This window comes from Phragmites australis, chromosome 23, assembly GCF_958298935.1.
Source record: "Phragmites australis chromosome 23, lpPhrAust1.1, whole genome shotgun sequence".
Classification (NCBI taxonomy): Eukaryota; Viridiplantae; Streptophyta; class Magnoliopsida; order Poales; family Poaceae; genus Phragmites; species Phragmites australis.
The window spans coordinates 21405980-21423386 of record NC_084943.1 but is presented as its reverse complement, the minus strand read 5'-3'; the positions used below and the strand labels follow the sequence as shown (position 1 = coordinate 21423386).

Below are 17407 nucleotides of genomic sequence, written 5' to 3'. Positions count from 1 at the left end.
AGGGTCCTGCCTGAGTCGTGCCATGCTCTGCTCCGTGCGCACCGCTAGTCCCGCGCACGCAGTGGTCGTAGCCGTTGGAGAAGGAAGATGAAGAGGTTGTGCCGCCAGAGGCTTGGGTTTAAGTAGATCAGATCGATGGCGTTGGGCCTTTGAATTCTGGGCTCCAAATGGGCTGCTAGGCTTCATAGTCCTTTGGATTTTGGGCTCCAAGCGGGCTGATGGGTTTAATAGGCTCATGACATACTCCTTGTTTTGAAATATGTGTGTCCAAATTGTTACTCCGTGTATAAAATAAATGTCGTTTTTGACTTGCATGCAGTCAATTGTTTTAAATTTTAACTATAAATTATTTTTTATATATTGAAAAATATTTTATAATAATATATTTTTACTATATTTTATCAATATATTATAACAAAAAGTTATAATCAAAATTGTATTTTCTTGCGAAGGAATCCTTTTGAGTCTCCGCCCTTCTTCCAATATCAATATCCAAAACTACACTAGCCTGATTCTCACTTGCCTATGGATTAACGCTAGGGTAGTTGACTTTTCGTGCAAGTCAAAACCTTGCTAAAGATGACAAAAGGTCATACATAGTATATGAATAAAACTAACAACAGCGTAGTGTTCAGGTTTTGTCTCACGTACTCTGTTGATCCGTGTTTGTTTCTATCAAAATTTTGACAAAACTGTTGTGCAATCAGGTGCGGGGATATGCTACTGTCAAGGGATTGAACTGGAAACCGTAGAGAACAATGTTGATGACACTCCTCTGAAATACTGTCATGTTGATTATGAACTCGTTCAACAAAGTCACACTCGCAAGCTTGCCCTGACGGATAGCAGGCAGGAATATATTTGTTAGCTCTCGTATTTTATCACTGGTCATGTAATTTTTTGCTATGTGAATCTATCTGAGTCACTAATAGTGGATTAAGATGGTAAATTATTAATCACTTATTCGGGAGGGTAGCAAAAAATTAGTTGATCCGTCATGTAACGGTGAGTGTTAGAGGCTTCAAGCTAGTATAGCATCGCCGGTGGTCCAGTACTGTCGGAGTTGATATTGGTCTAACTGAGAGATATGGGGACATGGATCACCTAGCGCTATGATCAGTTGTGTGACAAACTAATAATAGTTTCGGTCCTATTCCAAGAGCGCCTATAAAAATAACGGGGAGCCCTCTCCGCCGAACACACACGTACGCGATCTATCCGATCATCAAGGGCATTGCGATGAGCGCCACAGCAAAGCGAAGACCGCTGCCAATGCCGACCACTGCTACACCTCGACGACTTTATGCCCTACATCAACCTCTCTCACACCAGCTGCCACTGCACCACCGGCTACCCCAAGCTACCATCAACTTAATGGTATCTTCGGGATCAGGTATGTGTTGACACTTCCGCATTAAGGCGTTTGATCTTAGGACTATTAATTTTGGTGATTATGTGTACTATTAAGGTCAACAAGTACCAGTACAATGCAGAAACACATCTCAAGCGATGCAAGCCCAACCTGCAAATGGCCTCACCTCTTGGGTCTTGACCTAGAGCGCACGGTAAAGAACTTGCACCACAAATTGAAGCGTGCAGCAAGCAACTTCCAGCACAAAACGCCACCGAACCAAAACACGCTGCCCTTGCAGGACAGACGAAAAAAAATAAGAAAACGAAACATATAGAAACTAGAAAGCAACAAATTCACCTACAAAAGCAGAGGATAGCAACAAGTCGGACTGTATTCCACCCCACAAGGAAGCGTACCAATCTCTCAACGGCGGTATTCATCAACTTCCAGAACATGCATGCCGTCCAAATAAACTGCATCATCTCAGCTCATTACAATTCCACAGCGTTAAAACTCGCAGCATCGCTATCAACAGGGGAAGGTTTCGGGCTTCCATCACTGTTTGCGTTTGATCTAACAACCCAACAGAGGACCTCCCAGCCGTCGGATCGGTTTCGCGGTTCAGTATATCACGTGAAATATGTATGCCGTCTATGATCTATGTAACTAGACAGGTATAGTACGTACTATATCTCCAGCAGTTTTAGTGTTCCGTCACAAAACGTGGTCAGGTTCCAGGGAAAAATGCAGGATCCAACAAAAAAACAACAGCCCCACAGGTTCCATGGACGCCCGGCATGTCACCACTATCTTCGTCTGTGCAGTAACAACTGACAACCTTGCTTCACTTCACGGATGCTCCTCCCTGGATGCAAAGTATGGTTCAAAGGTTACAACAGCATCGTAGTGTCGCATATCACACGCGACAAGTTCAGTACAGAATGACAAGTAAATAAGCAGAAAATTCATTGGTACAATCATCGTTCGTGTGACATGCTCTCCAAACTGAACAGAAAGAAACTGCAGAAACCAGAACCAACATCAAGGTACAACATTGTCTAATCACAGAATAGACTATCGAGAAGGCATCCAACCAACAATAGCATGATTTTGTGATATATCAAATAACAATCTCAAGCTATCCCTCTAAACATCTCCAATCAAAGATCTGAAGTAACTAGAGCACAGGTTACATACCTAGATGCTTCGTCAGTTTCATCAGTCGGGCAGCTTCCAGAACCCAAGTTCAAACCAGACATGAATGCTTCGAATTCTCTACCATACTCCTAAAGACGAAAATGTTAACACATGACCAGAAAATATGAGTCATATGACACATTGTACAGTTGCTACTTGCTAGAAGAGCTCACCAGCACCAATGTCAAAGCAGCTCCTTGCTCAGAGGAAGATTTAGGTAAATCTTGCTGCATATCTCTGTAGGTTATAGCGTCAGGCAAAGCATTCTCTTTATCACCCATACGCAGATAGCAAAGGCTCCTCTTTGCATACAAGTCTGAATCATTAGGAACAAGTGTCAATGCCTGCAGCCATCAGACAATATGACACCAAAGATTAAGTTAGTTCTTAAATGCCATTTCCTTAGTCTATCATATGTATGACCATACTTTCTCAATATAATTTTGACATAACTATGTCTTAAAAGCGCACATATTAGTCAATAGGATATATATATATATATATATATATATATATATATATATATATATATATATATATATATGCAGGTAAACGTATTAATCCTTGTACCACAAAGTTGGGATCTAGAAGGGTTCAATAATTAGATCACCCAGTTCCATAGCATGTCTGAACAAACTTTATGTGCTTCCTTGGAAATGTTAGTGCAAGTTCACATTAAAAGAGAAGGAAATTATAATATGAAAGGTAATGCGGCACTAGTTTATTGGATTCATTAAGGTGCACTGACAAGCAGTTGCTAGTCATTAGACGTAGCCTGAAGAGCTATATTGGCAAATCTGAGTCCAGCTTAAATCTAATTAGGAGATATGCAAGAATTTACTAGAGTGTAGCGAGTCGATGCAAAAATATAATCCTTCTTCCGGAATGCAGTATCCCCCTCCGCCTTGACTTTAGATCCTTCGCGCAGGCGTTCCTATAATACATGCACAATCGACAGTAAAATAAAAACCATATCGTAAGATCAACAGTACATAGAAATCAATATTGCAGTCTTCAAAAACAGCTACCAACATCAATCCACCATATTCCAAATTTTGGCTCTAAACTCACAGTTAATCCATTTCGAATTATTTCATCAATGCTCCAGTTTGCATATTTAACCAAAGGGGTTGTGGCAGGGAAAAGAATCTTGACACATTCCACCCGTCCTTCGAATGCAGCAATTTCTATTGGCATTCTACCAAGCTGTTAAGAAGCCACAAGAAAATTAAATTTAGAAATAAACATGGGAGAGCTTAAGGGATAACAAACTTGGGCCTTTTGTTGTACAATGAGTAACAAAGGATGTGGCATAGGCATTATACTCGAAACATATCACAAAGATCACAAATAAGTGTAAGCAACTACAGGTAATTTGTGCAGAGCATGCATTGTGATACTAATCTATACTGCATATGTGTATAGTAGAATGACAGTCTAGACTGTGCATTTGTACTCAAACTCCAATTATCCACCAGAATAAACAGGTGTATGAACGTTTAGACCGGCATCTTTCAATTCCTTCGCTCTTTTCTTTCTTGTGGCAAGGAAGCATCATGTCAACTTCAGTATTAGCAAGATATGGAACATTCTTTTGCAAGACATAAGGCATAGGAATTCAAACTTAAGGTGTAGGCTATTTTACCCTGAACTGCTTCTAGTTATGAAAGAACTCCATTAACTAAATCAAGTTTCACAATACTTCCAAAAAGATCAATATTTGGTTATCTAGAACTAAACAAACAAGCAGAAATGGTTTTCAGGAACCACGACAGTAAACCTCAAATAGCATAATTTTTGCATCATTTAAGGAACTTTGCTAATTACCCTAAATTTACTTGTGTTATCAACAGGGTCTTTAATGAAATAACCTAAAAAAAATCTAAAGGTCTTAGCTTGGCATGCTACAATAAACCATTAGACCCTCATTGCAATAATATTCTGGGAAGATTGTTTTGCAAGTATAAAAACATAAAGCCCAGAAGCTGAACAAGAGTGGCAACTAACAAGAGCAGGATAAAACTCACTTCATCAGGAATATTTGCTTTAGCGCCAGCCTTCAACAAACACTCGATGCAGTCAGCTAAGCCTTGCGCAGCAGCTATTTTTAGTGGACTTAGATGAGTATCAGCATTGATATCAGCACCAGCCTGTAACATGGAATATGTAATACACATGATGCAACTTGTGCTCATCTTAGGAATGACATAATCAAATTGTTTCGCCCCATTGGCAAGAAATCTTTGGGGTGAGTAGCAGCTCTAAACGGACAAGTTTTTTTCGAACCACAGGGTTCTCTAAAGGGACAAGTTACTGCACCTCAATAAGTATCTCCAAGCATTCCAATGACGAACCAAAGAGGGACATTGTCAGTGGTGTATGGAATCCACACGAAAGTCTGCCATGCTGGGGACAAGGAAAAACACATTACGGTGCTGGAGCCAAAAAAAAAAAACAGCGTAATATGCAAGTTCTTAGAAGAAAAAAGTTATAAAAGGAAGCACCTGACACTTCAATTTTACCTACAATATAAAATTAAAGATGCAAATGGAAGGCATGTACATAGGAAGCCACAGCGCCATATCATCTCCTTTTCCAATGTACCATTGGACACAAAACTATGCCCTAACATTTTTCAGTTGAAAATTCCAACTATCATCAACAAAGTTCCCCATGTAACTGTATCCTATACCTAGATCAAATGAGCACTCCAACAATGTAGCAGAAAAAAAAGGATAAATTAAGGTTATACAGTATATTTACCCATTCTCACATATGATCCATACTAGTAATATAACAGTAAGACCAAGTACAAACGGCCCAATGCCCACATATAGAATGGCAGCATGTAAGCAGTTGTGGGGACAAGGTGGAAAGAAGCTGGGAGGACACGCAAGTCTCATCACACAGGAGCAGTTGATTAAAATCTTAGTCTGACCACAACATTACCTTATGATGGTTATGAAAAGGAATTATGGTTTTACTTTACCATGTGACAGTCTGACACAAAAGGCATCAATAATCTGATACATAGTAGGCAAGGGAAGAGCCAAATACCAGAGAAAAGAACGCCACGTGATAAAAGAAACAAAATGAAACTAAAGATCCATTTGATTGAGCCGACAAATAAAACAGAAGTCCCAGCTCAGCCCGGTCAAGCAAACAAAAATAGTATTCAACCCACCCAGGCCGGACCTCGTATACCGAGCTTACGGGGTTGCGACCAGGGAAGGAGCCTCAAGAAAGGAAAAGACAGAGGCAAGAACATTTATAGACCAATCTGAATTCACCCAACCAAGAATTTTGTACTCACACAAATATCATTGATGAAAAAGAACAAACTAGAGCTGGAAGGAAAGAAATTATTACATCTGCGTTATGCTGCAACAATAATTTCACCATTTTTGCATCTCCATTTTCAGCAGCAATGTGTAGTGGTGTTTCACCATATTTACATATGGGGTCAACCTCAGCTCCTTTGGACAACAAAAACTCTGCTACTTCATAGGAACCTGGATGAAATGCATGAAATAATCACGCCATGTTAACTTTTAGGTTTTATTAAATAAAATATGTGTTTCATAATGAAAAGTCAATCATCACCAAGAGCTTAATATTTTAAGAACTGATCAGTTTGGCATTTCTATAGACTTACAAGCTAACATAACAATGATATGAAAACATAAAGGCAGTTTTGCAATGCAGAAAGCCCTGGGACGATTACTACACCTTAACCTTAGGTTCCTTTCGACCTACACAAACTTCTTTTCGTATCATTAAACCCAAAAAATGAAGGTACACAACTGAACAACAAATGGTAGCCCAAACCAATGTTTAAACCTAGGAAACAAGCACATGGTTTCTATAGCAAGGCTTTTTTCTAACGAACCTGACAAAAATAGTTTTGACCCACCCAAGCACTGGCCTTCAGCGGAGGATCCAAACTTCATTAGCTGTTTCTCTACCTATGCTGGCCTAGTGTCTAGGTTCAGGTAATGCCAGGTTGAAGCAACCGAAAAGGTGTTGTGCCTTTTTTAGTCACGGCCCAGTGTGAGTATTGCTCAACTTATGCGTCTTGTTCGAAAGAAATATGACAAGTTTAAGCACATGGACATCTATAATACTATCCAAAACTCTATGAAAAATGAACCCGTTGCGTGAAAACAGTACAAAGAATAGCTAAAAATCCAAAACACACATATGCAAGGGCAGAGAGAACCTCGTTCTGCTGCAATATGAAGTGGAGTAATCCCACAATTGTCTGCTTTGTTTTGATCAGCACCATGGTCGATAAGAAGCCTTATAACGGATAGAGACTCAGTACCTTGTACTGCAAAAAATAGAGGCGTCCAACCTAACAAGAGCATAATAGATGCCAAACACTTTAAGAATGACCTTGTCACTTCTGACCAAAGAAACTGATATATAATCAAGACTCTAAGCACTTGCAGAATGAGTACGAGAACATTTCCCAAGAAGTATTACAGCTGAAATATGCCATAAGGTTAAAAAAAGTTTAAGGGAAGAACTTTCACCTAGAATTATACTTAGCAGATCCGTGACTCAACAGGCATTTTCACAGAAACCAACTACTTGCATAAGTTTTTAAAAGTACCGGCGAATAAGAACATAAGGGCATCCCGGAGACACCAAAACAAGTTGCTACTGGTTGGCATGGTCGCATATCATCAGTGACTGCATATCATAGCTGCCCTTGAACCTCACCAATATCTATCTTCTAGGGTGCAGTGGTGGCCAAAAAAAGGGATGTTGTCCTAAAGCATCACACATTTGCCGAACTGCACTAGTAAACAAATATCTAACTACCAGTTCCACTCCAGGAACAAAGGAAGGTAGGAGCATCCGTATTGCGAATACTGCATTTCTCCTGCTCTCACATGCACTTCGTGTCAGCACATGGTCAAAATCAGCTTCCAGATTTTCTCTCAAACAGATAAATACAATGTAAGGTTGCATTGATGCAGAATTCACAACTCGCTGATGACATCACAAAAACACTCCCAGAAATCAGAGCACAGGCCTCTCAAAAAATTTTGGCAGAGCCACGAATTCATGAGACCCACTGCAAACTTATAAATCAAGCATTGGGGTACGACACGATTCAACACAATTAATCATCAAGAGCAAGTTAAATCCGTCAAAATTTAACACTAAAACATGGAAAACTCCCCCCTGAAAGGGATAATTCTTCCAAAGGCTAGTCTTAATACGAGCTACAATGTTCTTCCACCTATTGTTTGATTTCAGTGGGATACAGATATGAAAACAAGCTGTCCGAACCCACATGTCACGACATTAATTAGCCAGACATCATAACTAACAGGAAATATGATAATGAAGAAGTAAAAATACTTAAAAAGTAAGAAAGTGTTCCAGCTTAGCACAACATTTGGATCTCCCATGATCGCACGAGCTGTTGTGCTGGCGGTGCCTGGGGCCGAGACCTCACCGGCCACCGTGCCCTCGCTACTCTCTAGCCGCGCCCGCGCAGCCATCTCGGCCATCAAACCAATCCCCTACCACGCCTTCGCCGCGCTCGCCTACACGGTGCCCCCTTTGGCCTCGCCTGGTAGGCTGTTCGCCACGCACGTCGCACCCCGCGCCAGGCCTCCGCGGCCTCGCCGCGCCGCCGCTATGCCTGTGTTGTGCGACGAGCAGCTGCAATGATACCCATGGCTTAGCCCAAGCCCTAACCGGCCCAATTTATAAGCCCAATTGTGGAATACATGGGCTCTCATTTGGGGGCCTCAGCTCCAATTGGTAACCCCACTTCGTTGAGACACCACGAATCGCTCCGAGGCTTCCTCGAAGTTGTTCTTGCTCCTCACAAACTCTGCAACGCCTCTCTCCTCCGACACTGAGCACCGCCCATGGCCGCCACCGCCCGGAGCATCCCTGGATGCAGGTCTATGCTACCTCCGCCGACCGGGGCATCTGCTCTGGCTTACCATCGACACACCAAGCGCACCTAATCCAACACAACGAAACTCACGCATCCTCCAAGTCCCCCAAGCAACCAAAACCTCGCAGAACTGCACGATTAAACAACGGAACGCACCCAATCCAAATCCAACCCAACGCAGGCAGAAATCGCAGTAACAAATTACCGTAAACATCGGTCGCGTTGACGCTGCATTTGAAACGATTGATCAGCAACTTGCACGTCGCCTCGTTCCCGGTCCCCGCGGCCAGGTGGAGCGGCCCGTGGCGCTTGCTCTCTGGGTTGTCGACAGCCTCCACCGCCGCGTCCACGCTCGGTTTCCCCATTTCGATCAACTTATTCGCCCACTCTACGTGCGTCATTGATCAAACCCCGATTAATCATCACGGAAGCAAAATAAAAAAAATAAAAAAATCGCAACAATCGGATGAGAACCGCGTCACCGATCGAGTCAAGAGGCCTTACTCTTCGTGCTGGAGACCTCTCCATTCCCCGCCGCGATGAGGAGCTTCCGGACCGTCCGATCATTCGCGTTTATGTTGGCCTGCCCGAGCAGGAGCGCGGGTTGGAGGTCCGGCAGCTGCTGCCGCAAGGAGGAGCGCCTCCCGGAGGTGGAGGGTCCGTCGGGGATGGAGCGGGAGGAGGAGGACGCCATGGAGAGCTCGGGCACCCGGGGCTCTAAGGCTAGGGTTTGGAAGGTGGTTCGAGGAGGAGGAGACGGGAGCGGGCAGAGGATGGAAATGAGCGGGAAGCGTGCGGGGTGCCTCCTTTATAGGCTGCCAGGCTGGATCACAGCTGTCAAACCCATGTGGGCCCGGCCGATGCGATTTATGGGCTGAAACGGAATTGGGCTTTGGCTTACTACTCGTCTTTGTTTCGTAGGCCCATCAGGGTGCTTACTAAAATTCCTATACATAATCTCTGTGACTTTCAGTTTGATACTAATTAAGGGGTCTCCTTAAACTGAGTTTATTGGCCTTAATTTCATACTAGTTATTACTCGTTTTGCAGTACTACCACAAGGTTAAAGTCTGGTAATATAAACTGAAGCTGGTCAAAAGAAGATGGGCCAGTATTGGGTCTCTGACCTAGCCGGCCCAATGGACAGTAGCATCCACTCCATTCCCTGGGCTGAGTCGCCGGTCTGGGCCCAATGGATCCTCTACTTCTTCTTCTTCCAATGCCTCGCCGCAAAATAAACCCCGAGCAGACATACGAGTTCGAGCGAACTCATTTGAAACATGAGAATTTCATAATACTTTCGTACCATTTTCTATGAAATTTATCCGTCTCAAACATGACAACACAGCCTTCCCCTTGCAAAGTGGTGCCATTTCGGGAAGGGGATAAAAAGAGATAATTCCCTATATATCACATAATGTTAACGGAATTCTTGATTTGTTATAAAAAATCATATTTCTTTTATGTCATCATTTAATTTCTTATCTTTTTCTGTGTTTCATCGATATCATAATGGAGGTGACTGGTAGTGACAGGGGTGACGGCAATGACACTTCAGAAATAGAAAAACTAATTTGATGAAACTAAAGGAGTCATGATTTTTTCAGTAATAAATCGGTAATTTCGTTAACCTTCAGTTGCACACAGTAAATTATCTCAAAAAGAAAAGCTGTAGCGGCGTTCACATCGTGCACAGTGACTGTGTGTGGTTGGCAGTTGGCACCGTGCCAAAAGGAAAAGAAAAAGGGCAAAGAGAGCACGCGCCCTGCACGAGGGAGCCAAGGCACCGGGTCCACATGAGTCAAACCATGGTGGGCCCGGCCACTGACTCGATGCTGTGGCTGTGGAAAAGTCAGTGCTGGTGAACGGGCGGAGGGCCCACCACCAGCGACTGGCCTGGCTGCTGCGACGGTCAGCAAACGACTCCCCTCCTCCGGCTGCCACCTTGACTGGATCAGATTACGGCACTTCCAAGGGTTTAAAGCTTTATAGGTGATCACTTCCCGGCGTGTATTCACCAGTTGCAAGTGATTGCTTACCCGTATCAGATCTAAGGTTAGTTTTTAAATAAAAAAAGACCTCTTGGCCAGACGAGAGTAGAGATAGTAATGGACATAGATTATTCGTGTGTCAACAGATAAAAACTCAATATGTGCAGGTTTAGATTGTATTATTTACCCATGAATTTGTATCTAAATTCAACAGGCATACATTTATGGATATAAAAAAGTTTACTCACATCTACTTTGCTTCTGTACCTGCTCTAATCACTAAACATGTATATCCAAATATTTGTATAGTTCAGTAATTGTGCCTAAATACTTTTATATTATTTTATTTCTATCTTATTTATTGTGTTTCGATTTTTTGCTACTCTAGTTTTTACGAGTACAATCCAAAGGGCTGATCACCGAAGACACACGAACTCGTAGCGACCCTTGTTTCACTACAATATAAGAGTTCACTTCAATATGAGAGGTCTCTTATGTTAATGGTGGGCATACGGGCGTACCTACAGGCGGCGAGCATGAGTTTATTTTTTACATGTGATGGGTAATGGGTGCAAAAACGAGTTTAAAAATTAACTCACGAGTATGAATTTATGTAGCCCCTATTTGCGGGTTTTGTAATCATTGTTAGAGTTGGTCAATCGGATCGTACCTACTAACCCGACATGAGACCCGCTAGTGTAGATATGATCCAGGCATAACACGACCTGAGGGCTAGTGAGTTGGATCATGCCTTGACCGATGCCTCGACACGATATGTCAACACAGCCTGGCTGCTTAGTATGACCTGTCGTGCTGCAGTTGTGCCCAAACCAACCTGACATGACATAATTATTTACGAGTTGTGCTGTGAGTCACGCTTTTAATACTCAGGTTAGCATGACACGACCCATTTACTTACACGGGTCATATCTTAACCGGACCGTCAAGTTTAGTTGAACAGATCTGCTCATTGCCATAATAGGCTAGAGCGTGCGGGTCAACTTAACAAAACGGACCCTAACCTATATGTAAGGTTTTTTATAACGGAACGGACCCTATATGTAAGTATTTTTATATATACATTATTACTACTCCGTCTATAGTTAGGCCCATCAACATGGACACCGTAGATTAGCATTTGTCATTATTTTGATCCTGTCCCACTGACCCCTGTCTTTGACTTGTTGACTCTCAAGTCCGGACCGGAAACGACACTCCCCACCGTACAATAGCCCTCAGCCGTCGGTCCATCTCATTCCTCGCAGCATCCAACGGTCCAAGTCACCTGCCTCCCGTCCACGCAAGCTTTCCGAAAACGCCCCTCCGAATCCGGCAAATTATCCTTCATATACCTCCCCCCCTCCTCGCTCGCTCGCTCGCTCCCTCTCTCTCTCTCCCGTCTGCTGCTGCTGCCGCTGCCGCTGCCTCCTCCCTCTTCGATCCACTCTGCGGCGCGTGCGGCGGCGGGGGGTGAGTGCGCTGTTGCCGCCGCCGAATGACCTATCACGCTCGTCTTACCAGGCAGGTGAGCCCGCCGCCCGAGCTCTCGCGGTCTTTAGTTCCCGGGGCGGATTTGGTTGGCAAGTTCGTGGGTGGGCTGCCTCCCTGTTCATGGCGGAACCTTGGGCAGCGCCATTTGAACTCCTTGAGTTCTTGACGCGATTTATGCAATCCAGTCCCGTTCTATTTTCAAGTACCAAAGATTTAATTTTTAACCCCCCCCCCCCATTTCTTCTTTCATGGCCACTACGATTTCCTGCAATTAAATTTCCTAGCTTTACGAGATTCCATAGAGATCTGCGTAATTTATGTCTTTCTCTGATCCTGATGTTCAGATGCTGCTGCTGCCCGTGAGAGTTGCAAGGAGCTGAGGTCCATCTGAGGTGGAAGAGGAGCCCAGAGTTCAGAGGAAGAACCGCATCTTTTTCCTTCTTCTTCTCTATTTCGGCCATGGAGGAGGTGGAGGTGGCGAACAAGGCGGCGATGGAGAGCTGCCACAGGGTTCTGGCCCTGCTCTCGCAGCAGGAGGACCCGGCCCTGCTCAAGAGCATAGCTTCAGAGACAGGTGAAGCCTGCGCCAAGTTCAGGAAGGTGGCCACCCTCCTCGGCAATGGCGGCGGCGGCGGCGGGCATGCTAGAGGCAGATTCTCCAGGAGAGACAAGCCTGTGGGGTTCTTGAACCAGAAGGGCTTCTTTGGGAGCAGCAGCAACGCCCCGTTGGAGATGATGCCCACCAGTGCTGCTGCTGCTGCTCCATCTCCATCTACTAGTTATGCGCATTTGTGCGCCCGGTTTAATGGTATGCCAGATTCACAGGGGCTGGATTTGGCCAGCTCGAACAGCAAGAGTGCGAAAGCTCATCAGTCTGGGGCTCCTAAGATGGTCCAGCCATTGTCAGTGCAGTTCCATATTGGGAACGATGCTCATAGGTACCCATTCCACCATCAGCCTGCGTGGCAGAATTTGCAGGCCGAGATGTTCAAGAGGAGCAAAAATGGGATCAGCCTGAAGTTTGATAGCCCTAGTCTCAGTGGCGGCGCTGGGACGATGTCATCAGCGAGGTCGTTCATGTCCTCCTTGAGTATGGATGAGAGTGTGGCTAGTTTGGATGGGAAGCGACCGTTCCATTTTGGGCCGGTGGTGAGTGATCCAATGGATGCACACCGAGCGCCCAAGCGGCGGTGCATGGGCAGGGGGGAGGATGGCAGAGGCAAGTGTGCCATGACTGGCAGGTGCCATTGCTCAAAGAGGAGGTACATTGTCTTCGTGTAGCAACTTAGTATGCTTTTTCTCTTGTTGGATGGGTTATGAACTTGATCTGATTTGGGTGTTCTTTTTCAGCAGGAAATTGCGAATTAAGAGGTCGATTAAAGTGCCAGCCATTAGCAACAAAATTGCCGATATACCGCCGGATGAATACTCGTGGCGGAAATACGGGCAGAAGCCGATTAAGGGTTCCCCTCATCCAAGGTATGAACTGAACAAGAAATATCCACAGTCGTCAACTGACACTAAAATGTATATCAAATCCTTTTCAAACATGATGTATTTATTCCCTCATGTTGCACCATGAAAGATGGCATATCCGCATCAGGCACTCAGTGTGCCCCTTTGTCTGTGGAATAATTGTTTGTGGATCCTCCACTCCACTTTACCTTTTCCTAACTTCCAAGTGCTTCTTCAACCATAGCGTGTTGATAACTTAGTTGCTTGCACAATTAAATATGTCCTAGTGGATTATCTGGAGGTTCAACTCTTTGTTGTGCTCATTTGTGGACCAATCATGGGGGACCAAAAGTAGGTAAATTGTTAATACTTAATACTACTCGGATTTGAATGCCATGCTTGGCTATCTGCATCCTAATCTTTATTGCTCATTCCCCTACCGCATATCATGCTTTAATATTTGCTCTTGATGATAGGAAAATGTAGCTATATCATGAAAGCAAGCACATGGACTAGACTGTTTCTCGTTCCACATCTTCTCTCTGTCTCCACGTGAGACTAACGGTGCTGATGACTTGAATCCACTGCAGGGGATACTATAAATGCAGCAGTGTCAGGGGCTGCCCGGCAAGGAAGCACGTTGAACGGTGCGTGGATGACCCGGCGATGCTAATTGTGACATATGAAGGCGAGCACAACCATACCTTGCTGCCCGCACAGTCTGTCCAGACCTAGAGTATCAGTAAATCGCTGCACTCCATTCAGGAAATGCAGAGACCATGTCTTTGCTGAAGGATGGTCATGTAAAATCTCGGTCCGGTGAATATTGAATGCAGCAATGACGAACATGGAGCCATTTGAGAATCTGATGAGTTGCTTGGCCCCTCCTGTGCTACATGCTGTTACAGTTGCGACATCTAAAGTGGGGGCATACAAGTTCATCTCTGTTGTGAGTTGCCTTCATCTTTCATGGTCCTGAACTTGAAAGATGATGGAGGAAACGACTTGTGGCTTGATAGTGACTGGTGACCTTTGCTGAAGAATGGAGTGAGCCTGAATAATTGGAAGGAAGATTGAGGAAAGGAAGTGGACAACTGAGCATTGTGCAAGGATGGATTAGGATGACAGGATTGGCTTTTAGCGTGTACAAGTTTACTTGCGATGACTTGCCTATGTATGTTGCTTTAGCTTTATTGAAAGATCACCTCTACTGTTGACAAAAAGTAGCATTCCAGAATTAAAGGTGCTTCTTGCTGACTGCTGACAAGTTTTTTATGCCTAGTACTATCACTCTTGTGTAAAGCATTTTGTATTAATGATTTTAGCATCTGCGTTCTTGAGAGGGCTAGACAAAAATGAACCGAAGGACAAACGGACAATTTTGTCTCAAAGATTTTAATCTTTGTTTCAAGCTGTTTCCGCTTTCTACCTCTGTCAGAAATCTAAAACCAAAAGTATAAACAAACGAGTTTGCTGAAAAACGACTTTTGGAGAAGTCAGAAGACGGTTTCTGAGAAAATGAACTAAAAGTTGAGAAGCTAACTGAAATTAGTTTTTCTGAGAAACAGTGTGCTGAGAAATTAAAAAATTATTATAAAATCTAAAAGTAGTTTTTCAGAAGAACCAAAAACACAATTTTTCATAGAAACCAGAAACAGAAGCTCGAACAAACATGCTCTAAAACTTCTTGTGTAGGCAACAAATTGGATATTTCTCTGATTTTTTTTTCAGGAAGAAGTTTGTCCTTTTTGTGAAAATCTTATCATATTTCTCTTGAAAATCTTATCATTTTGTCTCAAAGATTTTCTTAGCATTTTCAATCTCTCGTTTGTTCTTAGCTTTCAATGCCTCTATCAAGAGGTGATAGAGGTTTACAATTGAACACGTTATAGTTGATGCTTAAAATGGAGTCTTCCGGATATAATCATAGAGTGCAAGTCCCTGGTTGGGTAACCAAACCGATGATTCATTGCACGGTCAACCGCACTTAAAATCCTAATCTATCCATACAGCCTTAATCGGGGAGATCTAACTATATATGAGGAAAGGACAAGGAATTAAAGATGAAGGATCTTGGTGAAAGATTTGTCTCAAGACCTGCAATTGAAGTAACATGGTACTACTAGTGTAAGAGGTCAAGGAGGAGATTTAGCTTCAAGCAACGGCCCAGCATCCTTTGCATATTCTAACATCATGGGAAGCTACTCTTTTTTCTTTCTTTTTTTTTTCTGTGGCCATGCCATGCTTTCTCTTCCTTTTGAATCATGGAAATCGACGACCCGTTTGGAATATAGGAATTTTTGGGGGCATGTCACAGGACATATCACAATTTCCGCAGAAATCCTTCAGAAGTCCTACACTCGAATCAGGGCCTATTTGTCCAAGAAATGCAGCTCCTGTTCTTCAAAAAAAGAAAAGAAATACATCTCCTTTTTTCAGGTTGATTCCTTTGTTATCAAAGCTCTTGTTGAGGGACAGAACAGGCTCACTCGCCATCTTGTTGGCTATATCATTGTTTAATGATCAAGACACTTGATGTTTGGCATAAAGTCCTTTTTACACCTAAGTATCCGTACTTTTATCGCATAATTTGCTTCAGAGAACTTGATTAATAGTTGGCATATCTTGTTCCGAGGCAGCTTCTCTAGAGACACTTCAACAAAATAAGAATTTGTTGCTGAGTTGAGCACATCACGCATGCATGGCTGTCCAAGGTTTCTTTTGATCCACTCATGAATCATGATTTTATTCTGTCATTTCGCACACCTTTGGAGTGATGCTTTTTGCTTCTTTAGATATGACGTTAACCGCCAATAAAATACCAAAATATCGATATTAAACAAGTGAACATTTGGCTTTCTCGGTTAGAAAACATTCCCATATACAAATGAGTCTTGCAATAATCAATTGTCCGGTACATTGCATCTAGTCAAGTGAGCAGCGGTTAGAAATTCTCATCTACTCCCTCTGATGGTAAATATAGGTCGTTTTAGATTTATGCACAGAGATTAGAAAGTAGATTAAATGATCTTATTACCCTTTATTTATTCTACATTGAAAAAGATAGCTCATTTATTTATGAGAGCGATAGCATTTATTAAATAAGGGTAAGAATGGAACAGAAGAGAAAAAAATACATAAAAATTCGAGAATGACTTATATTTAAAGAGCAGTTGAGGAGGCTAAAACGACATACATTTATAATCAAAGGGAGCACATGACTTTTTAGCTATAGATGGTTAAATCTAATAAGATTTGATTAGGACAAAGCTAACTGGACTTATTGGGATCGGAGGGAACAGTGATTATAAAATTGTTGTCGTCCTTAATTGTCGTACTCCTTTGAATCCAAGGTTTCTAAATACGTGCCGCCTAAGTCTAAACGTGGACCCACAGTCCACAGCAAAGGAGGTCAATTAGTGTTGGTAGTAGTTTGCCACAAGTCAAGCCTTGCGTGCAAACTTGTAGAAAATCCAAATTAAAGAAGAACCAAATCTGTTTGTATCCAACCTAGTCTCCAAGCAGGATAATAAGATCTTGAAGTTCGAAGTTTTCAACATCATGGATCGGATAACCAGACCAAGACTTTCTTCTCTTCTTTTTATCATGCCTAGATTTATTAGGCTGGCTTATCTTGTTCTCATCTAGTTGCTAGCTTCGACAGACTATCCTCTCTCTATTTGGCCTCATGTTTAAAATACGACAAATTGATTGACTAACAAAAAGTACTCACCAAAAGCATAAAGGATCTTGAACAAACCGTCTTGTACAGCTGGAATTTCTCCAGGCCAAATGATAAACTGGTATTCGTGACGTTCCAAGATGCCTTAGCTCATTGTTCTTTATTCCTCTCCCGATCACGGGTGCTCGAATCTTGATGCACGGAGCATGGAAATCCCTGTGATGGAAAGTGCCAGTTACACCGGTAGCAACCTCAACTGTTACTTTCGAAGCAACAGCTAGACAAATACAAAAATCACACGGCAATATTAGTGT

General features: G+C 43.0%; 2 protein-coding genes across 4 annotated transcripts; one reads left to right on the top strand and one right to left on the bottom strand.

The window, feature by feature from the left end:
• Positions 1 to 1715: 1715 nt before the first annotated feature.
• Positions 1716 to 8215, bottom strand: LOC133906337 (uncharacterized). The gene is made up of 9 exons (XM_062348210.1): positions 6771 to 8215; positions 5921 to 6063; positions 4871 to 4957; positions 4579 to 4701; positions 3623 to 3757; positions 3393 to 3485; positions 2725 to 2895; positions 2552 to 2640; positions 1716 to 2219 (listed from the first exon to the last, which is right to left on the bottom strand). Exons 1-9 carry the CDS (start codon positions 6916 to 6918, stop codon positions 2204 to 2206), a joined length of 1005 nt encoding a protein of 334 aa, XP_062204194.1. The 5' UTR covers positions 6919 to 8215; the 3' UTR covers positions 1716 to 2203.
• Positions 8216 to 11835: 3620 nt separating this feature from the next.
• On the top strand, positions 11836 to 14751 carry LOC133906732 (protein WRKY1-like). Of its 3 annotated transcripts, none has more exons than XM_062348716.1 (4): positions 11836 to 11990; positions 12301 to 13218; positions 13310 to 13435; positions 14002 to 14751. In XM_062348716.1, the coding sequence occupies exons 2-4, from the start codon at positions 12416 to 12418 to the stop codon at positions 14144 to 14146; spliced, it is 1074 nt and encodes a 357-aa protein (XP_062204700.1). In that variant the 5' UTR covers positions 11836 to 11990; positions 12301 to 12415; the 3' UTR covers positions 14147 to 14751. The 3 variants fall into 3 exon arrangements, with proteins under 3 accessions (XP_062204700.1, XP_062204698.1, XP_062204699.1); XM_062348714.1 differs by having other exon boundaries at positions 13307 to 13435; XM_062348715.1 differs by having other exon boundaries at positions 11837 to 11986; positions 13307 to 13435.
• The last annotated feature ends 2656 nt before the right edge of the window (positions 14752 to 17407 follow it).

Coding starts and splice junctions, on each gene's coding strand:
- LOC133906337 (XM_062348210.1), bottom strand. CDS start 6,918: ATGCTCTTGTTAGGTTGGACGCCTCTATTTTTTGCAGTACAAGGTACT. Junction 3,486..3,622: donor TAATTCGAAATGGATTAACT/GTGAGTTTAGAG, acceptor CATGTATTATAG/GAACGCCTGCGCGAAGGATC. Junction 2,896..3,392: donor CATCGACTCGCTACACTCTA/GTAAATTCTTGC, acceptor TGATGGCTGCAG/GCATTGACACTTGTTCCTAA.
- LOC133906732 (XM_062348714.1), top strand. CDS start 12,416: ATGGAGGAGGTGGAGGTGGCGAACAAGGCGGCGATGGAGAGCTGCCAC. Junction 13,219..13,306: donor TGCCATTGCTCAAAGAGGAG/GTACATTGTCTT, acceptor GTTCTTTTTCAG/CAGGAAATTGCGAATTAAGA. Junction 13,436..14,001: donor AAGGGTTCCCCTCATCCAAG/GTATGAACTGAA, acceptor AATCCACTGCAG/GGGATACTATAAATGCAGCA.